Source organism: Rhinatrema bivittatum, chromosome 7 (genome assembly GCF_901001135.1).
Source record: "Rhinatrema bivittatum chromosome 7, aRhiBiv1.1, whole genome shotgun sequence".
NCBI classification, from domain to species: Eukaryota; Metazoa; Chordata; class Amphibia; order Gymnophiona; family Rhinatrematidae; genus Rhinatrema; species Rhinatrema bivittatum.
The window spans coordinates 164477501-164502020 of NC_042621.1; the positions used below are offsets into that span (position 1 = coordinate 164477501).

At 39.7% G+C, this 24520-nt stretch overlaps 1 protein-coding gene across 2 annotated transcripts in view; it reads right to left on the minus strand.

Moving 5' to 3' along the window:
* RET (ret proto-oncogene) overlaps positions 1–24520 on the minus strand; it is a 324186-nt gene that overhangs the window by 119682 nt on the left and 179984 nt on the right. For both annotated transcript variants that reach the window (XM_029609477.1, XM_029609476.1), the window contains exons 2-6: positions 16949–17197; positions 14668–14955; positions 12617–12852; positions 4239–4428; positions 549–754 (exon numbers count right to left, since the gene is read on the minus strand). In XM_029609477.1, the coding sequence (XP_029465337.1) occupies positions 549–754; positions 4239–4428; positions 12617–12852; positions 14668–14955; positions 16949–17197 (1169 nt within the window). The remainder of the gene's footprint in view (positions 1–548; positions 755–4238; positions 4429–12616; positions 12853–14667; positions 14956–16948; positions 17198–24520) is intronic.

Sequence of the window (24520 nt, forward strand, 5' to 3'; positions counted from 1 at the left end):
TAGTCTGGAAAGTCATTTGGTCATATATTATTTCAAAAGCTTGAAATTGATATCTTTACTAGAATATATCAATTCTAAATGAGTCACATTTAAAAATGTCTTGGTGTAAGTCTTCAGATCATTTATTGGCAGTGTGCTATGACTCATAGAAATCTTGATGCCAGGGATGCTGCTTTTATCCAGTCATAAAAGCCAAATCAGTCAACTGCATTGAATCATTTAGGTTTTTCACATATAAAGCACATACCATGGTCTTAGATTTCTCTGTGAATTGGCCGATTGTTTGATGGTTGAGAATCCATTTACAGATATGACCTACTGTCAATACCAAGCATCATTTCTTTAGTCAGGCTGGTGTATACTAATATGTCTAAAACAACAACTTTATATCTTCTTCAGCAATATAGTTTCTGAATATATTTTTGCAATCTGGACTTTCAGATACCTTTGCAACTACCAATAATATCGAAATATAAGTATCCCTGTCTTTGTTCCAATATACTGATCTTCAATAGAACGATGCATGGTGGCAGCCAAACAGTCCTTACCTGTGAATAACTTCCTGCACTTCTGTTCACTGTAAACTTGTATGAGATGTTAGAAAACTGAATGATGACTGGAAGGATCCTGACATTAAAATGGAGCATCACTAGTGCCTCTGGCTCGGGGCCATGGTACTCTGTGTCATTCACCAAGACATCCAGTTGCAATGTACGGTTCTCAGTGATTGCTAGACTCTTATTCAAAACCAGTTCTGTAAAACACAAGACCTGTATGTTTAGACAGAAACCCTGCTTTTCAATTTTTTTGTGTCTTATAAACACAGAATTGGAAACACTATTTAAGGAAAACAGAATGAGTAAATGGAGAGAAAAAAAGATTGACCATTAGATAAGGATTTTATTCACATTTCTCATGCATCAGGGGATATTCTTTAAATCAAGAAAGTCACAGTCACTAATGAGTTATAGAAAATTCTCCCCTTAGGAGAGAACATATGGAATGGAAGTAACTGTGACATTAATGCTGCCTCCCAAATTCTTTACCTATTTAACCTTTCAAGATAGTGTGATTAGTGTTTTATTTTATTTTAGAGATGTTATTTCTATCTCTCTGATTTTGTTGCATTATTGTTAGAAACTGCTATTGTCCCTTTTTTGAAGGCCTCCTAAGATCTGAGGGTGGGCATCTTTTCTCTAGCACTCACCTAACCTATCTGTCCCAGTCTATGGCACTGCTTAGAATGTCTGTATAATCAGGACATGGTTGATTGCATAGGCATAAGTGTAATTTGCCTGCTTAGCTTGAGGGGAGGGGCATAGGGAAGGCCCAATTCAGCATTGACACCTGCAGCATTTTTATGGGGTGGCACTGCATCCCAGCTTCACACACTCCCCCCCCCCCCCCCCCCCAGCACCCACACCCATGGTTGTTTAACTGTGTTGTGGAACTCACTGTCAGCAGTATATTGTATGCTATCCCAAGGGGCTGGGTTCCCTTTGCCGTTTACCACAACCTCCTGAGGGGAGAGCTGGATTGACCACTGCATAATTCATCTTGGAACTTAAGCAAAAGTGACCTTTTTTTTATTTTATTTTTAGGTATTTGATATTCAATTTTTTCCAAAAGTATTTGGTATTCCATTTTTTTCCAAAAGGGTAGGCTGAAGTTGAATTACAGAAAATAACAAGGCGAGTACATAAGTAAAAGATACATATAGATTTGATACAAAAATACAAAGTAGATTTCTATACATATATACAAGGAGGAGGTACATTGGGTAAGAATAAGGAAGCGGCTGCAAGTGCATAGTGTATAAATTGAATATCTATCATTAAGAAGTAAGTTAAACATCAGCGGTGTGAGACATATTAAGGATCATTTGCATAGAGATAGCTGAGGAGTGGGTGAACCTCATGGGATTCACAGTGAGGAAGACTTCCAGTGGACCAGGATGGGTCTCTGTTGTGGAGGCTGCGAATTACAGCTCCTGTGCCGCGTGCCTCCTCCCCCCCCCCTCCCCCCATCTGCTGTTGCTACCACCTCTGTCTGTTTGGTTACAGCAATCAGCTGTTTGCAAGAATAGCTGATTTAACTCTTTTTATAATTGCAGTGGACCTGTTTTCTGGGTTTGCCATTGCACAGATGGACCAGAAGTCAGGACTGTGGTGATTAAAAAAAAAAAAAAAAAAAAAGTTAAATCAGCTGTTCTTGCAGCTAATTGACAGGACCAGAAAGGGAGCAATGGTGGTGAACAGGGCAGAGGGGGCATGCAGCACAGGAACTGCAGCCGGATACTCAGCAGGTGCAGGTTTGGCGGAGGCAGCCTCTGAACAGCTTGAATTGGAAAACAAAATGGTGGGTAAATCCTTTTTGCATACGGCCTCTTCCCATTAAAATGATTCTTGCCTGCGCTAGGGAGCCATGATGATACTTTTCCCTTCGCAGAGCAGAACCCCTCCTCATGTCTGACTAGACTAAAGTGTGTGTGTGTGTGGGCGGCGGGGTATTGCAGAGGTCTCTGTAACCCCTTGGTGCAGGAGAGAACCACTAATGTGGCCCACTGTAAAAAAAAAAAATGTATACCCACCCTTATTCCAGACTGAACCATAACAATCTTTATTAGAAGTCCAAATCCAGATTTGAACAGGGTTACTACTGACTTGGTTTGGCTCATGATGGTCTGACTCTGGCTGTAATCAGCACCAAGTCATAGTCAGAACTCAGGAAAATGATCTAGGCATCATAATGGATAATACACTGAATTTGTCAGCTCAGTGTGGTCAAAAAAGCAAACAGAATGTTAGAACTTATTAGGAAGGGAATGGCAAATAAAACGGAGGATGTCATAATGCCTCTGTATCGCTTCATGGTGAGACCACACCTTGAATATTATGTGTAATTCTAGTCGCCACATCTCAAAAATGATATAGTTGAACTGGAAAAAGTACAGAGAAGTGTGACCAAAATGATAAAGGGCATGGAATGGCTCCCCTATGAGGAAAGGCTAAAGAGGTTATGGTTGTTCATCTTGGAGAAGTGACAGCTGAGGGGGGAAATGATAGAGATCTACAAAATCATGAAAGGACTTGAATGGGTAAATGTGAATTGGTTATTTACTCTTTTAGATAATACAAGGATTAGGGGGCCTACCATGAAATTAGCAAGTAGTACATTTAAAACAAATCACAGAAATTTCTCTCTCACTAATGCACAATTAAGCTCTGGAATTCATTGCCAGAGGATGTGGCTAAGGCATTTAGGCCTGGATTTTCTAAGGTTGCAGACAGAAATTCTGGCGGTAATGGGGGGTGAAGTGGGGGGAGGGCCTGCGAAAGCTGGCAGCCATCGCACCACTGCGGTGCACTGGCTGCCGGCTTTCGCACCGAATAACCATAAAGGTGTGGTTATTCGGTGCGAAACTGGCGGCGATAATGGTCCTTACCTTTTACTGCCAGCGATGTCTCCACAGAGTCGGCCCTGGTGCCGCCCCGACTACTCCTCTTCCGGGGCCAACTCCGCCCTGACTCCGCCCCCATTTAGTGATCACATGCGTAAAGGGACTTTTGAAAATGACCCCCTTAGTGTAGCTGGGTTTAAAAAATGTTTGAATTAGTTCCTGTAGGAGATCCCATTCTACCGGCAACAAGCAGTGGCTATTCCCTATTGATTAATAGCCACTGTTTCTTGCCAGCATTAGTAGCATGAGATATATTTAATGTTTAGATATTTCTCAGGTACTTGTGACTTGCATTGGCCACTGTTGGAAACAGGATACTGGGCTTGATGGACCCTTAGTCTGAACCAGTATGGCATATATTAGTCAGGAAAGGAAACCCTTGTTCACTCCTGAGTCTGTGAATAAAATATTTATTTTATTTAATTATATTCTGTGCTGAGAGTAATTACTGTAAATTTAAGTTCTGTATAGCAGTTGCTGTCCAAGTGTCTGGTGGTTAAGCAATATATAACATCTAAAACAAAGTTCCTGGAGGTAAAGTCCATAAAGAATTATTAGCCTGGTGGACTCAGGCAAAATCACTGGGAGTGAGTAAGAAGGTATTGGATCTAATCTTTGGGATTGGGTAGGTGGTTCCTGAAGACTGGGACTGGCCACAATCTGAGACAGGATGTTGGGCTCGATTGAACCTTTGGTCTGATTCAACATGCCACTCCTTGTGTTCTTATACAGCCATATGAAAACAATTTTCTGTGGGCTATAAAAAATAAATCCTTACTATATTCATGCAGTGTTCCCCGCACTGATCTACCATTTGGGTGGAACTTTGTTTCCTTAATGGTATGCTCCAACCGAAAAGTCTCATTAATCCAGGGGTCATTGGTAAGGATGGTGCCGGGGTATTTCTTTTCTGTGTTATAAGTAGACATGTCTGCATCGCACACTGTTAGTTCTGCCAAGACTGTTCCCTGGTTGAGAAAAATTGAAAACATGGACAAGAAGTGGGTATAGAAGCACAGTATTATACAAAGGTCATTTATATACTTCCATGGCTCTTTAAATAAACATACCACCTTTCCCGCCCACTCAATCATATCATTCTGCTTCAGATATTAAAATTTGATATTTTTTTGTGTGTAGAAGGCAGACCCATACTCATAGCATTTTAAAGCTTTCTTGATTATAATCATCTGTGTTAGTTGATTAACTGGTAATAAAGTCATATGTAGCAATCTACAGAAAAATTCATTTAATCTATAGTAGAAAAAGTAACTATTGTTTTATAAAACAGAGTAAGATAAGGAAAAAAATATATTTCTGCATATTCTATGCATGTACTTTGCTAGCTATTTAATCTTAATCAATAGACATTTGCATTTCCACAGTAGGGGGCAGCACATTTCCAGATATGAAGCCACGATGTTCCTTAAATAGTCTACTGTAGTAATCACATTAGGGTTGTTATTGACCTGACAAAGGAGTATATCCTTCAAACACTAGTGCAGAAAATGTGCTGAGTTAGAGTAATAATTTAAAGACGTACCATGACTTAAGAGCTTAGACTATAAAGATTAATTTGGATCTCGGCACTGTATTAGTTGAATGACCATAAATTAACTGAAAAGAGCAAAATGATCAACTCTGAATGCAAAACCATTTTTTTTTCTTTCTGTCTCCCTCTCCTTCTCATTGACTCTCTCCCTCCCTCTCTATATACCCATTTCTTACTCTCTTTCTCCCTCTCTCCCCCACTTGTTCCCTGTCTCTCCTGAGATAAAATAAGAGAGAAAAGAAAGATGTTTAAAAAATGAATGCTGATAACACATTTTGACAGAAACGATGGCTGCAGCGAAGCATGTCACATCAAAGTTTCACAAGAGAAACATCTCTATTGAAAAGCTTGATGGAAAACACACACACACCTCAAAATGTGGCAAAACGATGTTTGTAAGATCATTACTTTTTGTAAATATGTGATTCCTGGTTCTCACTTTTAAATTATAGTAGGTAATAAAAGAAGCTGGTTATAGTATGGTATCACTTTTCTCTAGTTTGAGTACACTAACTATAATATATATTTTGCTCAATTTTATTTCTGCCCACAGAAACAGGTGGCAGCTATTGTAATACTTTATAAGGTGATTTTTTTTTTTAAACTTGATCTTTATTCAATTTTCCAAATTACATTCAAGATAGATCTTGAGTCAGGCAATACAGCTGCTGAGAAACAAACTTCTCCAAAAGGAAAAAAGGAACACAGACAAAAGAAATTAAAACACAGCTGATACAAAACAGAGCCACATCAATGGGAGAGATTACTAAGGAAAATTTTAAGAAAGTATACAGTTTATTTTTTAACCCTAGTTAACTCAATTGACAGCAACAATACTAATTGGAGCTGACATTTGAAGAAAGCTTTCCAACTGTATAGGGTCAAGGAAGACATATTTAACACCTGCATAATTAATTATTTTTATTTTATTTATGTATTTAGAAACTTTTATATACCATTATTCTAACAATCAATCATAATGGTTTACATGATTAAAATACAATTGAAAAATAAAATAAAATAAAACTTAAAACATTCCAATTCATAAACATAAATAATATGGGGTAGATTTGAAAAACTTGCCCATGTGTGTCCATGTGCGCGCGCTATCTGGCGAGCACAAATGGTCACGCGATTTTATAATATGCACGTGCCGGTGAGCACATGTTATAAAATCGGGGGTTGGCACGTGCAAAAGGGTGCACATTTGTGCAACCTGCATGCACCGATGTCCGCAGCCTTCCACAGTTCCCTCCCAGTCCACTCCAATTTAGGAGCGGCCTGAGAGGGAACTTCCCTACCCCTTATACTAACCTTCCTACCCCTTCCCCTAACCTTCCCTCCCCCTAGCCCTATCCTAAACCCCCCTAAAATCCTTGTCTTAAATATTGCACCTGCTTTCAGCAGGTGCAGGTTCCGCGTGCTGGCATGCTGCCGGCACGCGATCCCCCAGCACAGAGGCAAATGACTGCTATGCCAGTCACCTCTAGCCCCGCCCCCGGACTTCCCTGCCCCACCCCCCAGTACATCCCTTTAAGCAACCCTGGGACTTACACGCATCCTAGGGGTTTACGCGTGTGGCTGGGCCTTTGAAAATAGGCTCGGCGCGTGTAGGTCTTTTAAAATCTATCCCTATGACTTTAAAAATAATTACACAAAATTAACTCTAAGAATTAATATAAAACGAATCATAAAAACAAAATCATTATAATCAAAAATAAAAGTAAAATAACATTTCACCAATTGCATCAAGTTTCCCTTTTATCTTCTCTTTGAAAAGCCTGTTCTGATCTTTTATGGGGTTTTTCATTCACTTGAGTTGCCAAGTTCACAAAGATCCCAATACAGCATCTATGCATGAGGAGAAAGAAGCTTCCAATCTAGTTATTGCAGTCCAAATTGAGTCCATGGTAATACTTGTAGGTTTAAACAGGGGAGAAACACCTGGCAATAAGGATGGCTTCCCTTTTAGTTGTAGAGCTCCCAGTAGAGGAAGGGCTAGGAGCTAACATTAGGGATGTGAATCAGATGCCTGATCATTCCCGCTTTCGGGTTTGTCTGGCTGTGGGAAAATCTCATTTTCCTGCAGATCTGGTTTTTTTTTTTTTTTAGTGAAAAATCATTTTTCGGGTTAGTGCGTGCTAACAAAAATAGAAAAAAGTAACAAAAAATAACAAAAATAAATGTTTTTTTTGTTAGCACGCACTAACCCGAAAAATGATTTTTACAAAAATTCAGGGGGAAAAGTGATTGTTTCTTTTTTTACCCAATATATTAATGAATTTAGAAATATCGTACGATATTTCAATTTGTTAGCTAACATTTTATTTTATTTATTTATTTTATTTATTTATTATTTTTATATACCGACATTTGATCTCAATCGAGATATCACACCGGTTTACATTCAGGTACTGTAGGTATTTCTCTATCCCCAGAGGGCTTACAATCTAACATATAGGGTCATTCAAATATAATGCATTATGGCATTAACGCCAGCACTAACGGCAAAATGCATGCAATATTAATGGAATTGGGTAGGAGTTTGGGTGGGATTAATGAAAATTAGGGGCTCTATTGCAGATTTTCTTTACCGGAAATAACTACATCTTTTTTCCTGGCATTAAGCTGTGCAAAATGCCTGAAACAACTGCATTTTGGCCATTTCTGGAGAGATGGGGGTGGGGGGGGGCAACTAATAACTCAAGATGAGGTTTTGATGGTGGTTTAGGGTTTTGGGGCCAGTTTGATATGCAGAGTGAGATGTACGAATAGCACAGTACACCACAGTGAAGATTTGATGTCATTTGAAGTGAGGAACTTCTCCCAAAGGTGAGATTTCTACAATGATCTCTTGCCCTAGCTTGATGGACTCTGTAACAGCTAGCCCTCCTATAGTGATATAAATAGTTGACTACTATCAAGGCCTTATAAAGAAGCTCTCTCTCTCTCTCTCTTTAGTAATAGCCTGTCTGGGCAATTCATGAACCGTGAAATACTATGCAAAGTGCGTGGTGCGATAATTCTAAAATTAGCATAAACACGCCCCTTTTTTCTTTTGTGGGCTTTATCCATGTGAAATTATAGCATTTTGATGAATCTAGGGGATAGTCCCTTGTTCCTCTACCCCAGCTCCCAGCTGATTGGAGCTTGGCATCTTCGGAGGATTAGGGCCATCAGGACTTAAAGAAACACAAGCCTCTTAATGAACAGAGTCATACAAGGCTCCAAGGTCCAAAGAACCCAAAGCTGGACTTAAAAAGTTCGGAGACTCGAGGGTCAGTTGTAAGGATGAGGGTGTAGAGTGAGACAATGTCGGGCCTACCTTCACTGTTGACTTCCTCTTCTTACCCTTACCTCCTCAGATACCCAAAGAAACAAGGGAGTGGAAGCATCCAAAACAGGCAGAAGGGGCACTCCCTTTGGCATATGGCTTAGGTGCACCAGCGGCAGCATACTGCAGGAGGAAAGCTTGTCAGGGCAGCAAGGTTACCAGGTGATGTTGGGGGTAGACATCTGCCAGATGGTCCTGGTATCAGAGGCTCCCTCTCGCTCTCTCGCATAAGGTGAATTTTAAAAGCCTGGCATGAACCAAAACTAGGAGATATGCACACAAGTCTGGCCGGTGCAAACCAATCGGATTTTAAAAGCTGCCCAAGTACACGTGAACTTGCTGCTACACACACAAATGAAAAGTTCCAAAAAGGAGTGGGGTGTAGGCATGGTCTGGGTGGGGCATAGGCATTTCTGGATTTCACATTGAATTTAGCACGTAAATATACACATATGTGTGCGCTGGAGTCCCCTGCCATGTAATTTTTCTTCTGCTATGGATGACACGTAAGTTGTAAAACAAAAGGTTCTAGGTAGATCAGTGGAATTTTAGGCTTGCATCCACTTAAAATTGTGCACCCATGTGCATGTGATCAGACTATTTTATAACATGTTACAAAATGGCAGTGTCCCTGGGTGAGGGCCGATGAACACATGCACATGTGCTCCTGCGCATCTATTTAAAAGTTACCATCCCTGAGTGCAGAAATATTTCCCAATATAGCCTAATATTATCTGATATTGTCTGATTTGATGGTTCATGTTTTGTCATATTTCTGTAAAGTTATGTTCAGTTGTTTAATTCTTGATTTCTTTTGTTTTGGCTATATTAAAGGTTTTGTCTCAGCTATATTTTTAATTTTTGTTTTACTTATTTATTAAATTTTAACTTTTATTTTTTAACTTTTAATTTTTATATTTTTTTGTAACTTTTAGATAATTAAGTTTAATTTATTTTCCTTTTAATTATAAGCCAGTTTTAAAATTCACTGAAAAGTGTTATATTAAATAAAGATTACCTTACCATTATTATTGTTGTGTGTTTGTTTCAACATATTTATTATAACAGTTGCAAATATGTTTTATGCTTTGTAACTTGCCACAGTGGTATTTTAAATTTAAGAATAATTAAATAAGCATGTAGTCTGTGTTACTGGAATGAATGGTACCAGCAAGCTTCCACTGCTTTCTGACATCTTCTAGTGCTACACTCAAGATTAAGATCAAAGCAGCTGTGGAAACGAACAATGGTATTAGCTTTTTTTTTTTTTTTCAGGGAGTCTGAGTAAATCATCTTTATTTTCTATTTTATGTAGAATGCCTAGATGCATAGGAGATCAAGAGTTAGCATTGTAATTTGTAGTGTCTCTTGTGCATTTTGTGAGTTGTAAATAAAATATTTCAATCTGGAAATGACTTGGGATACTCATTGTACAAGTAAGATGAAATAGTTTTCATTCTGGTATATCTTCCTTTACTGAGACATGGAACCAAATATATAATTTGTCTTCCTGAATACTTAAAAGCCTGTATTTGTTAGTGAGTAATCAATTGGAGTCTGAGCTCTGAGTTGCCCAGTATGCAAGAAGCCTGCAAGTTCAAAGATTAAGTGCACTTTTGTTATTCCTAACAAATGTGTTTTTCTATTGCTTGATTGACACAACATAAGCTAATATATATTATTCAAAATATCTTACATTTGTGCATGGGGGGGGGGGGGCAAGATGGTGGCGTGAACCGGGCAGTTGTAAGCTGCTCCTGTTTCTTTTGAGAAATTTCTCTAAAAATGCCAGCTAGGAGGAAAGGAAAGGTTTGCGTTTTCCCCTCAGACTCGAATCCTCCATTGGGGCAGCAATTAATAACCTCCTATGCATCCGACAAAGCAACAGAACAGGAGATGAAAGCCCCCGCTACAATGGCTGATGGAGGAGCATCAGCCTCGTTGGGGGAGATCACCTTAAGTCCCCCGGATCCTCATTCTCCAGTGGCTGTGACTTCCCCTGACTTCTCTCTAGCAGCCGCGATACGGAGCGCTGACGCGACCCTCTGTGATTCCGGCAGGAGGGGGGCAAAGAGGAGGAGAACCCTTGATCCTCTCGCTTCTCACAGGAACCTCGGAGGCATCAGGTGGTGTGGATCCGAGGTTGCTGCCAGCTACATCGACCCCGGCAAGGGAGCTGGAGGTGCGCGAGAGTGCCAAGGCTGTACCGGGGAAAACAGCGCTGATGGAAACTTCTGTAGAGGGAAAAATGGGTGTCTTTGCAGGTTTCCCATTTTCAATCAAAACCAGCAACTATCACCTTGGATGCAATTTGGGATCTAGTAGCTGCTCTGGGATGTTCTCTGCGGGACTACAATACTAAACTGGATTATCTTAAGTTTGAATCCTGTGAAGGTCAACTAAATGAGATTAAACCACATGTGGATATACTTGAAACAGCATTGCAGAAATCTCAGGACTGTAATGTAAAATTGATTAAGGATTTAAATAATGTCTCTCATAGGCTTGAAAACTTGGAAAATTACTCGAGGCATTTAAACTTACGATTTTTGAATTTTCCTAAAATAGTGGGAGAGACCCCCAATATAACTTTAAAACAATATTTCCATGAAATATTAAAATTTGAAGAAGGCAAGACTCCTTGCATCAGCAAGATGTTTTTTCTTCCTGTTTCCTCTAAAGATAGAGTTCCTATGGAAAATCGTCAGAGATATTGGAAAATCTGACACAGTTTTTGGAAGATTCTATGGCCGAGTTCTATGAGTGAGCAACTCTCATGGTTTCGTTTATCTCTGAGAAAGATTTGAACGAAGTCATGAAAAGATACTTTAAGTCTATAACAGTTCCATTTTATGGATCTTTGGTCCTTATATATCCGGATTTCGCTCGAGCTACACAAGAAAGTAGAGATTTTCGCGCCTTGAGGGCTCAGGCAGTTTCTCTGGATTTCTCCTTTATACAAATATATCCGTGTAAATGTATTGTTAGATCCCAAAATGAATGTTTGGTTTTTTTTCTACCTGAGCAGCTTAAATCCTTCATTAATGCTAGGAGTATTATAACTATCTCTCCTGGTAATCTCTAGGCCTGGGGATTCATATGATATATGGTTGCTTTATAACATTAAGCCTGTTTCCTTATAATTTTTTTAGTAAATATGTCCTTTACGTTTCCCACCCCCCTCACTTAGGGGTGAATTTTCAAACCTGCATGCGGGCATACATGTGCAAGTGCTACCCGGCACGCACACATGTACACCCAATTTTATAACATGCGCGCGAAGGCACGTACATGTTATAAAATCAGGGGTCGGTGCACCTTGCGCGCACTGAGCCCGCACTGAGCCTGTGCCGAGCTGCGCGGCCTTTCCCCGTTCCCTACCCCCCCACCCCACTTTCCCTTCCCTTCCCCTACCTCCCTCGCCCTTTCCCCCCCTACCTTTTTGCCAAATTTTCTTTTATTTCAAAACTTACTTCAGCCCTGGGGCTGACTGCCTGCACGCAATCTTTCCCTTCCCTTCCCTTACGTCCCTCGCCCTTACCTCCCTCGCCCTTTCCCCCCCCCCTACCTTTCTGATGAATTTTCTTTTATTTCAAAACTTACTTCAGCCCTGGGGCTGAAGTAAGTTGTTCGCGCCAGCTGACTGCTGGCACGCGATCCCGCCCCACTCCGCCGCTTTTTGCAAACCCCGGGAATTACACACATCCTGGGGCTTTACGTGTGTCACCGGGCCTTTTGAAAATAGGCCCGGCGCGCGAAACCTTTTGAAAATCCGCCCCTTAATGTTTCCTGATGGAAAAATGCATGTTTCCTGGATTGTTGATTTATATATTTTGCTCTATGTGAGCTATTGCATTTTTATTTTCAAATAGTAAGTTTTGTCTTGCTTGCAATTGTTGAAAATGATAAAAATAAAATTAAAAAAAATATATATATCTTACATTTGCTAACAGTATTCATATCACTCTGAAGTTAGATGAAAGAATGCATTGTCCATACTGTTTTGTCCCTTTACTCAGCATACATTCAACAACCAGCCACTGTTATCCTTCCATATGCACACCGGTGCGTGAAAGTAGAGGGAAAATGACCATTTTTTATTTTTTTTTTCACAATGAGTATAATCACTTACAGCAAAATAAGAGGGCTGGTAAATGTTACTGGTACAGATAAATTTGTGGCACAGTGGCGACTCACACTAATTAAACATGGACAGGGACTTTGACTGTCCCATTGCACATATAGGCAGGCATGCAGAATGAGACTCTACCTCTTTCCTCTTGAACTCCACAACAGCTTCAGCCGTGTCCGTGCCATTCAGAAGGACGGGAGTGGTGTCGTCTTCATCGTACACGTTCACCACAAAGGTCTGCTCCTCCTCGGTCTCCATGGACCCATCTCTCACTGTACACTTTACCATCATCCAGTAGTCTTCCCTTTGCTCCCGATCCAGGGATTGAGAAACAGAGACCGCCAAGGTGTCCTCATCATAGACAAACGGGAACTCTTCAAAGGAAAACAAAAAATGGAGCACAAACTAAATACTAGTAAATGTATTTAGTTTGAGTCAAACCTAATTTTTTAAATTTTATTATTATTATTATGAGTAAAATCCTGTTTCATGAGGTACAAGCACAGTATGCCTCGTCAGCCCTTTTGCCTGCAATCCTTTATCTGAGAGTTTCAGTTTTGTGACATTGTAGCTGACCATGCCAAGGTGAAGACAGCTAGCTTGTGCTGTATTAAATTTGTTGGACTGCTCTCCGTTGAGAACCATCCGGTTAACTTTCTGAACTGCTCTATTGAAACTTTTGCTTCTGATACTCAGGACTTTCCTAAAATTTGCTTATTTATTTCTTGATTTTGGTAATTCATTGTTTATGTAATTGAGGATTTCAATCCAGCATATCTCACTTGAAAGACAACGGTCATAGGATAATTGTAATTTAGGATTGTGACCCTAAATCTTGATCATTTTATCCATCTCTAGTAGCTAGTATACACAAATCTTTTTAATATTAAATTGTTCAGCTCATTTTCAAAGTTTTATTGTACAGTATATTATCTGCTTACTTTTGGAAAAGATTCACTTTGGGCCTCATTTTCTAAAGTATCGCAGGCCTGCGATACTTTAGAAAAATGCGGTAATGAGGGGCAGGGGGCCGAAATGGGGGGGAGGTCCTGCGCTAGCCGGCAGCGATCGCACCTCCACGGTGCGATCGCTGCCGGCATCGCACCCAATAACTACACCATAGAAGGTGTAATTATTGGGTGCGAAATAGGCAGCGAAAAGGCCCTTACCTTTTTGCTGTCCACGCCGTCCTCGCAGAGTCGGCCCCGGTGACACCCCGACTCCTCTTCTGGGGCGAACTCCTCCCCGATGTAGGTAGCGCAAGCCTGCGAAAGCCTTAGAAAATAAGGCCCTTTGTCTGGAAGTATCATCGTGGAGTTTTCTTAGAGCTGATTTTCATTTGATATTGTAGTATTGAGCTACAAATAGGTTGGGTTTTCAGGATATCCTGAATGAATATGCATGAGAGAGATTTGTATGCTCACTGCCTCCATTGCATGCAAACTTATCCCATGCATATTCATTCAGGATATCCTGAAAACCTGACCCGTTTGTGGCTTGCAAGGACTGGAAGTGAATACCAGTGTTGTAGTACTATCTAAAGGATAGATCTGAAGTCGTAAGAGTTACAGTAGTAACTTAAAACAAGGAAAAGCAATGACCATAGCTTCTATATTCGCTGTGTAAGTGTGTGTGTATGGTTTGGAGATCTGGTTTTTTATGGTCGAAAACTGGTAGTTTATCAGCCTAAAAGTGGTCATGCAATAGTCAAGAAAAAGTTTTTCTTTTTCTTTACCATCTGCAATTCTTGCCATTAAAACAGTCTCACTACAAGTTCCTGTGGTTCGGACCAGTGTTTCTCAAGTTGATCCTGGAGAATCCCCTAGCCTGTCTGGATTTCAGAACATCCACAATGAATATGCAAGAGGCATATTTGCATGCACTGCCTCCACTGCATGCAAATCCATCTCATGTATATTTACTGTAGATATTCTGAAAATCAGCGCTACCTAATCAATAGACATCATGGAGTTCATTTTCAGCCTTTGTCTGGGCAGCAAAAGTTAGCCGGATAAACTTAGCCAAATAATACGAGATGGTCAGCCAGTGTGGATTTACAGATCCCACCATTTGTCCAGCTAAGGCCAAACAATCGGTGCTAAATAATAATATTGAGCCATATGGCCAAATAAATGGTTTGTGGCAAGACATTAAGATTTCTAATGCAGTTGGAGTATAGGATCATTTACCTGTCATTATCTTATAGGAGAAACTGACATTCTCACACTGCTTTTGAAGAGGAAGTAAGTGAAATTGATAGAACATGGTAGGTGGTTTATTCTCCTTGATATTAAAAATCAAGTTCTTTTCCATAAAGCAAAGCTCCTGTGGCTTCAGGGATGCACAAGATGGTACCGTGGCATTAAGGATGGTGAGATGCACCATAGCCAAAGGGTCACACTCCTTCTCACGCAATGGTCGTTGTGAAACCGAAATTCTGAGATGCACCTTGGGAAAGGAAACAGTACTTCCTCCAGCTATAAAAAGAGAAAGAACAATTCATTTCTATTGTCCTATGGTATTCTAAATTCCAGATGATTTAGACAAATTATATGAAACATTTTACTTGGAGTAGTAAACTTATGAAAGGATATTGCAGCAGCTGGAGTCAGATGTTTATATATGGAGCGATACTCAAAGGATTACTTTCAAATGTTTGCATGTGGTGGTATATACACATTTGTATGGCTGCAAGCAGATTTATGCTAGCATATTATAAACTGCGAGTATGATATGTGCGTTTTATAAAATACTTATAAATCCACCCAGCAACATACACATGTATATAGGCTTAAGTGCAAATACATGTGATGCATTGAAAGAACCTATATCAATGCACTGAACACATGTACTTTTCCTACCTTTTTAAAAATGTATATTTTACACATAAGAATAAAGTAGGACTTACTAGCATATATTGGGATTTATGTGCATAAGTCGGTGTATTTTGAAACATGCATGCATCAAGAAAATTACCATTTTACCAATTAGTCTACCAGTTCACCCAGTACTTCTCCAGGTCATCAGGAACTTCTTGGTTCTTCAGACTGAACTCCCCCCTAGTTCACCCAGACCTCCCATCCTGCCATTAGTACACAATAAATCCATTTAATATCACTTATGCCACATAATTAGGTGTAAACTTATGATAGTAAATTGGCAGATCTACGTGCATGTCCTTTAAAATAGCAACATATACGTGTAAATATTGGCTTCACCCCAGAATACCCTTAGATTGCCCCTTTTTTATGTGTGCATATATGTGCACATGAAAGTAAAAATATGGAATATGCAAGTAGAGGCTACTTTAACACATGTATATGCTCTTTTTTTTATATGTGTTACATTTTGAAAATTCACCCCTCATGTAGTATGGGGACTTTGCCCACTTCAAAATAAATGGTAAAATATAAATTGAAGTTACAATTTTTCATTCTGATGTTTTCTTTTGATTGAAAACTATATTTTATTAGTTTGAAAGCAGCCATCCAATGGAGAGAGAACACAGTACAGAAACCTTGATCCCACAGAGGGACCAAGAAAAACTTTCATTCTGCAGTGCCGAGTTTGGCGCCATGCAATGAAGAAAGCAGAGGAAAGCTGCCAAGTCACAACGGCAGCATGATCAGCGATGGTGGTGTTCTTGGGGAAACTTGCCAGATGGTGGGGAGAGGGCAGATGGGTGCTCTGTCTGTGTGCTTCAGAAATCACTATTGATCGAAGTTTAAGACTGAATCAGGCTGACTTACTGAAACATGAACAGAGCTTGCAGTCAGGATAGATGCTTCCTATTTTCTATGTCTGCTAGGGTGGAACCTAAAAACCTCTGACTCCTGGCAGTTAGGTGGTTAGTGCTATCCATAAAATTGGGGTGGAGCGTAAACAAACTCAACCAGCTAGAAGCGCAAACAAACTCTGGTCAGAACTTACTTGAATATGTAGTGCAAGGATTTTACAATATTGAAAATTTTAAAAAAGAAAAGAAAAGAAAAGGGAAGAGGAGGAAGCTGGGGGAAGTCGCAAGGAAAATAATGGCGAGGGGACCAGGAAATAGGCAGATGGCTAAATGCAAGCTGGAGAGGTTGTGGAGGTTACAGAGGAGAGTTTTCCTTTGAAATGTCAGGGGCCTGCCAGTGCTGGGGGTGCTTTTATACTTGCTGACTTTGCAGTAAAACAGGTGCAACACTGGTGCCATAAAGCAGGCATGGGAATATCAAAATGATATCCCTGTGGTTTGCTTGCTGGCAAAGGAGGGGGCCAATTTTCAACTAATGCATTTACTTGAGCTGTTTTTAGTTACTCAGGCAAAATCACCTGAAAATTGTTAAGTGTTCACATTCTTGCAAAGGTCCATGATGGAGTGCAATGCGTACACAACACTATTAATATTACATATCAGATTTTCATTAAAATGGACAGAACACAACAGGGTGACATTGGATGCTATAAACTATTTCTGCACATACTTACTGATAAGATTGAAATCTTTTGTATCCAGGCTCCTGTTGAGGTAGAGGACCCCTGTTTTTTCTTCTATCTGAAACCAGGGATTTTCAGGTCCCAAATGTTGGTTATAGAGATTATGGCACAGATGAAAGTGGGCCACCTCCCCAGCTTTATCGGGTAGGGCGTGGAGGTACAATAGAGGAGTACCTGCTGGCTGATATAGGTAAACATTTCCATAGTAGTCCTTTCTTGGAAGGTAAAGAGTCAAGATAACTGTAAAAATAAAATCACAGGGTAAGAAGAAATATTACAGAATGCTTTTTTTCTCTTAAGGGCGAAATCCTTTTCCTAATCCCTGCTCAGGTCAGCAGGGATGGGGATATGAGGACCCCAGACCGAAATGAAGCCTTTCTTTTTCTGTTTGATTCAATCGTTTCTTCCTGCTCCTTTGAACCTCCAGCTCAATTGGAAGCAGGGCTGGGATCTGGGACCATGATCCTTCATGCAGACTGTTAGCAAGCGACCCTCTAGGCATGCATTTGTACAATTAACATTCATATGTTTTCAACATTTCTTTACCGGGTTAAGTAAAACCATGAAGTAGGTGGGAAGAAACGATAAAGCTAACAGGGTCGGTCTGATGTTTCAGTGGCAATGCTGGGTACTGCCATGCAGGAGGGAACCTGCGTTCCATTCCTGGGTCAGGTTTCCGTTTCCTAGGTGGACTGGGGCTGGGGATGATCCAGAGGTAGGGTTTGCAGTCCCCATGGATGGAGTCACACTTTATGTAATGGCAACGCCCAGTCACCCGATGCAGAGTCCATGATTGCAGGGTTTCATTTAGGAGCCCTGGGTCTCTGTAATGACTAGAGTAAGTTGGAGGGGGGGGGGGGGGCAGGAAATAGGATAGAAAATAAAGGGGAAAAGCTCCACGTAGTTATAAATGAAGGTTCATGGCCTCAGATCCCAGCCCTGGCTCAAAGGAGTGGGAAGAAACCACTCTGCCAGAAATAAAAATAAAGCTAAGGAATGTTGACTATGTCACTTCCTGAGACGATGACTGTCTCTTTCTCAAGCAATGCCCATCTCCTTAGTAAATGCAACGTCTCAAGTTTTGCCAGTGTTTGCAAAAGGAGTTTTCAGCTTCAGTTCTGCACAGCAAATTTTGAGATAGAAGACCACTTCCTGAGGCAATGCCCAAAGATCTCCAGAAAGCTTGCATCTTTAACCAGGCCTTATAAAGGTACCAGCTCTATCCCATTGGCTAATTTATTGGTTTCCTTTTACTGAGATACATGTTAGCAGGATACTTCCTTTCTTCTTTGTGAGGTTGTCCATAATTTTGAGATTTAACTGTGAATAAATACATGGATAAATATTGGACTATAGTCCTTCCTTTTTTTTAATTTTCATTTGCTTTTAGCTGATGAGGTGTAACTGTTTTATGCTCCTTATGCGGTTAATCTCAGATATTTGCAATGGCATAATACAGAGCAGATTGTAAAGAGGGGACAGAGTTTGATTTCAGAGGATATTTCTAAACCAAAGCACTTGTGTCCTTTTGGCCATTTATCCAATGGGAGAATCAGGGAGCAGGTCCTTCAGAAGGAAACTTGCATCTGTGTAAACAAGAGTCGTGAGCAATTGGAACCACAAGTCATTGTGAGGTCATTTGTGCTCTATCAGCTCACTTTTCAAAAATATGCACTGAAAATTTGGGTTAATAAAACAAATATTAATCTTACTCAGCCTAAATGAATTTGTTGTTGGATAAGAAGACAACCTTGCCTAGCAATACCTGACTTGTAACCAGGTAAAATTGTTTCTCAACTTAATGCTCTGTCAACTGATCTTATTGGGGTACACAATTACATTATAACCATTGCCAAGCAGGAGGATTAAAACCTCCTTTAAAAAAAAATATTTGGATATTATAGTTTTTCAGTTTTCTGGCAAAGATCCAAGATTAGGAGGATCTGAGCTAGGGTTGAGATTACTCTTTTTTTAACTGGAGGTTTACTCCTGGTGTGATCAGGGTCTAGTTTGTTGTTTCCAGTGAGGTCCAGCTGACAGGGCATTATCTGCCTACAATATACAATTTCTCATTATCAGCCAACAGGCCAAGAAGGAACCTACACGAAATGAAAGAAAATACTGTCCTTACAATTTTTACAAATGTTTTTAAAAATTAAACCTTTTAGTGGCTTACTTTTGAATGATTATATAGAATTCAGTTACAAAGGCAGTCACTAACGAAACTAGAGGGCATTTACTGGCCAAAGGGATGTATGTTATTCAGTTAGACAGACAAGAGAAAATTTGTATCAATTTGCATATCCATGGAATCAATAAATGGAGTTCTAAGGTCATTGTGAAGTTATTTTACAATTTTAAGGATAATCTGAGGAAATCTCTAACTGGGAAAAGAAATTCTTACTGGAAGAAATGATTCCTTCAAGTATTCTGCACAAGTTTAAATAGAAAAAATGTTATGGAAACAAGGGGAGGGAACTATTTCCCAAACATGCACTTTTAAAAATATAAATAAATGTCCAGCGATTGCTCTGTGTCTTGCCACTTTTAGCTTACGGAAAAGCAAAACAAATTTAAATATACAAATGTTAAAAAAATGTTTATCATCATGGCTTAAATATTAGACAGCTTCTACCATCAGCTTGGCTAAAATCTCCTTCAATGTTTTCTGAACTTGGCTATGTTCACGTTGGCCTTGTCAAATAAACTGGAAAATCATTTGAGGTCTCTTTTGTCTGGGATGCAAGTTTATGGACTGAGCCAGGAGCTGAGGATGGCTCCTGCTTGGCTGAGATTGAGAACCTGTACAACAGAGGGGGGGTTAACACGGTCCACCTGACTCCGCTGAGCAGACAATGATCAGCTGAGCCTTCAAAGTAGGGCGGCTCAGACCACGTGCAAAAAGAAACAAATACTAGAGATACACTTTCACTGGAAACAAACCAGGACATTTCAGTTCAATTTCCTGTTTCTGTTTGAAAATAAAACAAAGGAAAAACAAGCAAAATTTAATTCTTCTTTTTTTTTTGTTAAAAATAAATAAATAAATAAATAGAATCCTAGGCCCCTCTCTTTACCTATTCCAGCTCTTCTCCCCAGTACGTTACCCCATCTGTCGGCTACAAATAAGGCAGGAGTGTTCCCCAGTCATGCCTGCCCTGCTACTGCTGGTTTTTCATATGGTGCTGGTGTCCTGAGGCCAGCACCATTTGGTTATAAGATTTGTATTATTCGCTGGCACTATTTAGAAAAATAGCTGTGACCAGACAGGAGCAACAGAGAATCACTCCTGCCCAATTTGTAACCGATGGAGAAGGTAAGATACTGGGGAGAAGAACCAGAATGGCTCAGAGGAGGGTCAGAAGCAGAGACGGGGGGCAGGATTTTTAAAAATTACTTTTGTAGGTGGAGAAAGAGGGGGGCAGAGCCTCAAACCTGACGCTAGTGCTTATTTTGGTTTTTTGTTTTTTTTTGTATTATTCATTAGCTTTTCTTTTTTGTTTTGTTTCATTTTAAATAAACAAAAGAAAACAAACCAAAAGTAATTTTTTTTTTTTTAAAGGAAAACAATTCAAAGTGAGAAAATGTGCACATCCCTAACAAAATCTCTTCTCTACCAGTTTATAGCTTTTTTTTTGGTCAAGATGAAATGTAAGATAGGAATTTTGAGCCTTTTGCTTGAGGCTGAGAACCTTATATAACATTGGGAGATAAATGCCATGCCACCCATACTTATTGGAGCCATGAACCTGTCTCAACGCTGGGAGAATTAAACCTATTCCTGAAAAAAAAAGCAGTGGTTATAGCAGGATTATAAGACCAGTTGAAAGAAACAGAACAGAGTTGGGGGAAGTCTTATTTTACTCCGTCATCCAAAAATATTTCATCACCCTTTCAGTTTTACTCCTTCCTTCCTCGTCGATAACCCTGTGCTATCTTGTTAACACTATTTTCTCTCATACCCTACTGGTAAAGTAGAAAACTATCTCCAGCCGACGCTGCCCGGTGGTTAAAAAGATAGGATAAATCACTTTCATCCCATTTTAGTTCAATTTCTATATGTCGACAGAAATTTACTTCTTCTTTCCGTGAATCCCCCTATGATGATGCGCAAGTAGCTCTAGGAAAGAAAAAACAAACTGCACATTGATGCTCGCTGAACAGAATGAAGTAGCTGAATAAAAAACTAGCAAACAAAACAGAAACTCCTTTACCGCAGTCGATTAAAGATATTACTAAAGCTATTCAGAATACTTTCAACTGTAACGCAGCAGACTCCAGCCCATAGCCATTAAATATCAGGTCATCAGTGCTTGACTGTCATGGCTCATACCTAGATCTAATCAATATCCCTTCTGCCTTATTAATTTCAAACTAAAGCAGTTTTACAGTTCTGCAGGAGCCTCCCTATAGTAGACAGATGATCATACAGTACAGGAACCACCACAGATTTGTAAGGGGGACTGAAAGAAGATTTGCCACAACATACCATCAGCATGTATTAAAAAAAAAGAAAAAGACATAACATCAATGAATAACATCTCCCAAAGGGGATCTATTGATCTGTAATAAAAGCATCAAAGGTAGAGCAGAGGGAAAGATAGTATTGCAAGAGAAGCAATGATTAGATACCTTCTGGATATTATAGAACTGGCTGCTTTGTTACTATAGTGTTAATGGGTTTGATGTCACTAACTTATTTGTTTTGACCTCTGCCTTGGCAGACATTTCAATGCGATGTTTGGGAGTATCTAGAAAATAGTTATTCATCACTGCTATAATTTGCGCTTGAGTTTTCTGTAATGAAAGTGAGATAGCATTGGTTATAGTCCATCCTGTCTGCTTGAGCAAATCACAGACAGATAAAAGCAAGCAGAAAAAGTTGTATGCTAGGAAGTGTATCCAGGAGTGCATATGGCATTCTTTTTTTTACAGGAGCAGAAAAGTGGATGGTAAACCAAAATAAACTTCTACTGTTCCATGTGTTAAAAGTAGACTAAAGAGAGTGTTTTTTCAAATCAAAAGCTATTTTATTCCGAACATTCCAAAACCAATGAGTGCAGACCCCCATCATGGCCATGTTTCGCTGGAGAGACTGCGTCAGGAGGGATGATGTAGGAATACATCTTAACATCAATTAAAGGAGAAGATATACTTCTATCACAGCGTTACAGTCAAATAATAAATTAAAGAGATGGAAACATTTCCATCACAACATTACAGGTATAGTTCACTTTGCAGCATTTCGGACTCTTCGTGTAAGGTAACCAGCAGAGTTGGAAAACATGTCAGGGGACTGCACTCCTTGGTTTTGGAGCATTCCAAATAAAATAGCTTTTGATTTGAAAAAACACTCTTTTTAGTCTACTTTTAACACATGGAACAATAGAAGTTCCGATAAATATTAACAGAAAATAGAAAGGCAAATAAAATTGGCAACACAATAATAAAAGATTTCAATTACTCCAGTATTGATTAAGTAAATGTCTCATCAGGACATTATTTGCTTATTTATATAGTTATAAAATTTATACTCCACCCAATCAACATTCCTAGGCAATTTACAGTAAAATAGCCATAATTAATCATAAATAAATATATTTAAACTATAAAGAAAAATAAGAAATCAAAGAATCAAACATTAAAAATCTAAATAGATAAAACATACTACTTAGAGACATCTAACATACTCACTAAACATAAAACAAAATTAATAAAAAAAATGCTAGGAAAGTAATTTTCTATATGCCATAAATGATAGCTTCATGGAGGAGGAGGTCCTGGACCCAGTGAAAGGGGGATCTATTTTAAATCTAATCCTCAGTGGAATATAGGACCTAGTACAAGGGATGTTTAGCAATAGTAATCATAATGCAATCAAATTTGGCAATCATTGGAAAGAAGACATTCAGTATAACTACTGCAAAAGCATTGAACTTTCAAAAGAAACACTATGTATAAAAGAAGAAATTAGAAAAAAAGCTAAAAGGAGCAGGTACAAGGTTTAAAAGTTTTCAGGAGGTGTGGGCATTGTTTAAAACTACCAGCTGACTTCCTGTTATGGAGGAACACAGAGGGCTCATTGAGAATGAGCTCCGTGGGTCCTCGCCCCCCACCCTGGATAATTCTCACCCGCTATGATTAAATCATTCATACTCTCTGCAAACAATGCCGTTAAGAGCAACAATCAGAGGAATAATATTGCTGGGGGAAAGTGAAAAGAACTGTGATGAGCATTAAATTGGCTTGTCTACCACGGGAGAAAGGACAGGAGCTAGTATCAAAGATGGTGCCGGACGTGCCTAAAGCTGATTCGGAAAAAGTTGTGGCGATAAAGTCTGAGATGGTTCAGGCCCTATCTAAGAGTGTTTCCACGGCGCTTAAGGATTGATTATCTAAAATTCAATCGACTATCGAGGAGATAAAGAAAGGACTAGATTTACAAGTGAGACAGCTGACAGAAGTGAAAATACGAGTCTCAGAGTAGGGAAGATCACGCCGTTCAGGTAGATGAAAAAATCTTTGCACTGCAGAAAGAAAATGTGGAACTAATTGAAAAAAAATCGATGATCAAGAGAACAGGAATAGGTGAAATAATGTACGAGTTTTATTACCAGAAGCATTAAAAAACAAGGAACTGGTATCCTTTTTTGAGAAATGGTTTCTTGAGGCATTGGGCTTAGACTTGACAACAAGGCCTGTTTCTATGTGAGCGTGCACATCGTGTAGGCCAACTGGGAGGGCCTGATAAAAATCGCCCTACAGCAGTAGTGGTGCGAATGTTGAATTGGGCTGATAAAATTATTTATCTCATAAGAGCTAAAAAAAACACTTTAGAATATGAAGGAGCATGAATTCTGCTATTTAATGATTTTTCAGGGCGGATTGCAGCCAAAAGACAAGAACTGTCACCGGCCTGCACTGAACTTCACAGGTGAGGAATATGTTTTGCAGTCCTGTATCCTGCCAAGCTCAGTGTTCAATATGTGGGGAATACGTTTTTGACAGGGAAAAAACAGATCCAAAGATTCCTGCACAAATTACCATGATGGCAGCTGAGGCATTATACATGTTCCTCCATGGATGAGCTGCTGAAGATGACATGCGGTTGTATTTAGACAGTGAGGCGAAGCAGCTGTTGTAGCTACAAAATACTGTCGATGTGATATAACAACAACGGCACTGGCAACCTGCTTATTTTTGATGGTTCTGGGGCCAGCTAAAGTTTGTTTGTTGTACTGATTTTTCACTTCTTGGAGTTTGAGTTTTTACGCCATGCGCCGGGTTGCCTAGCATGTGGATATAAGTGCTCTGAGAGAGATCTCCATGAACTTCACATATGCTGGTATTCTGATGTAAAGGGGAACTTATATACTTTTCGTGTGCCTCTGGAGGACATGCTGAGAGTTGGTGTGGAACATGGTCAACTGTAAAGCATGCTATTCACACAGTTGAATCATCCTGCTGAGGCAGGGAGCTGCTTCTTGTTTCATTTGCCTTTTCTGCAAAGCTCGTGATGGCATGGGAGGGTTGCGGAGGAGACCCCACACTGAACTCTCTGTA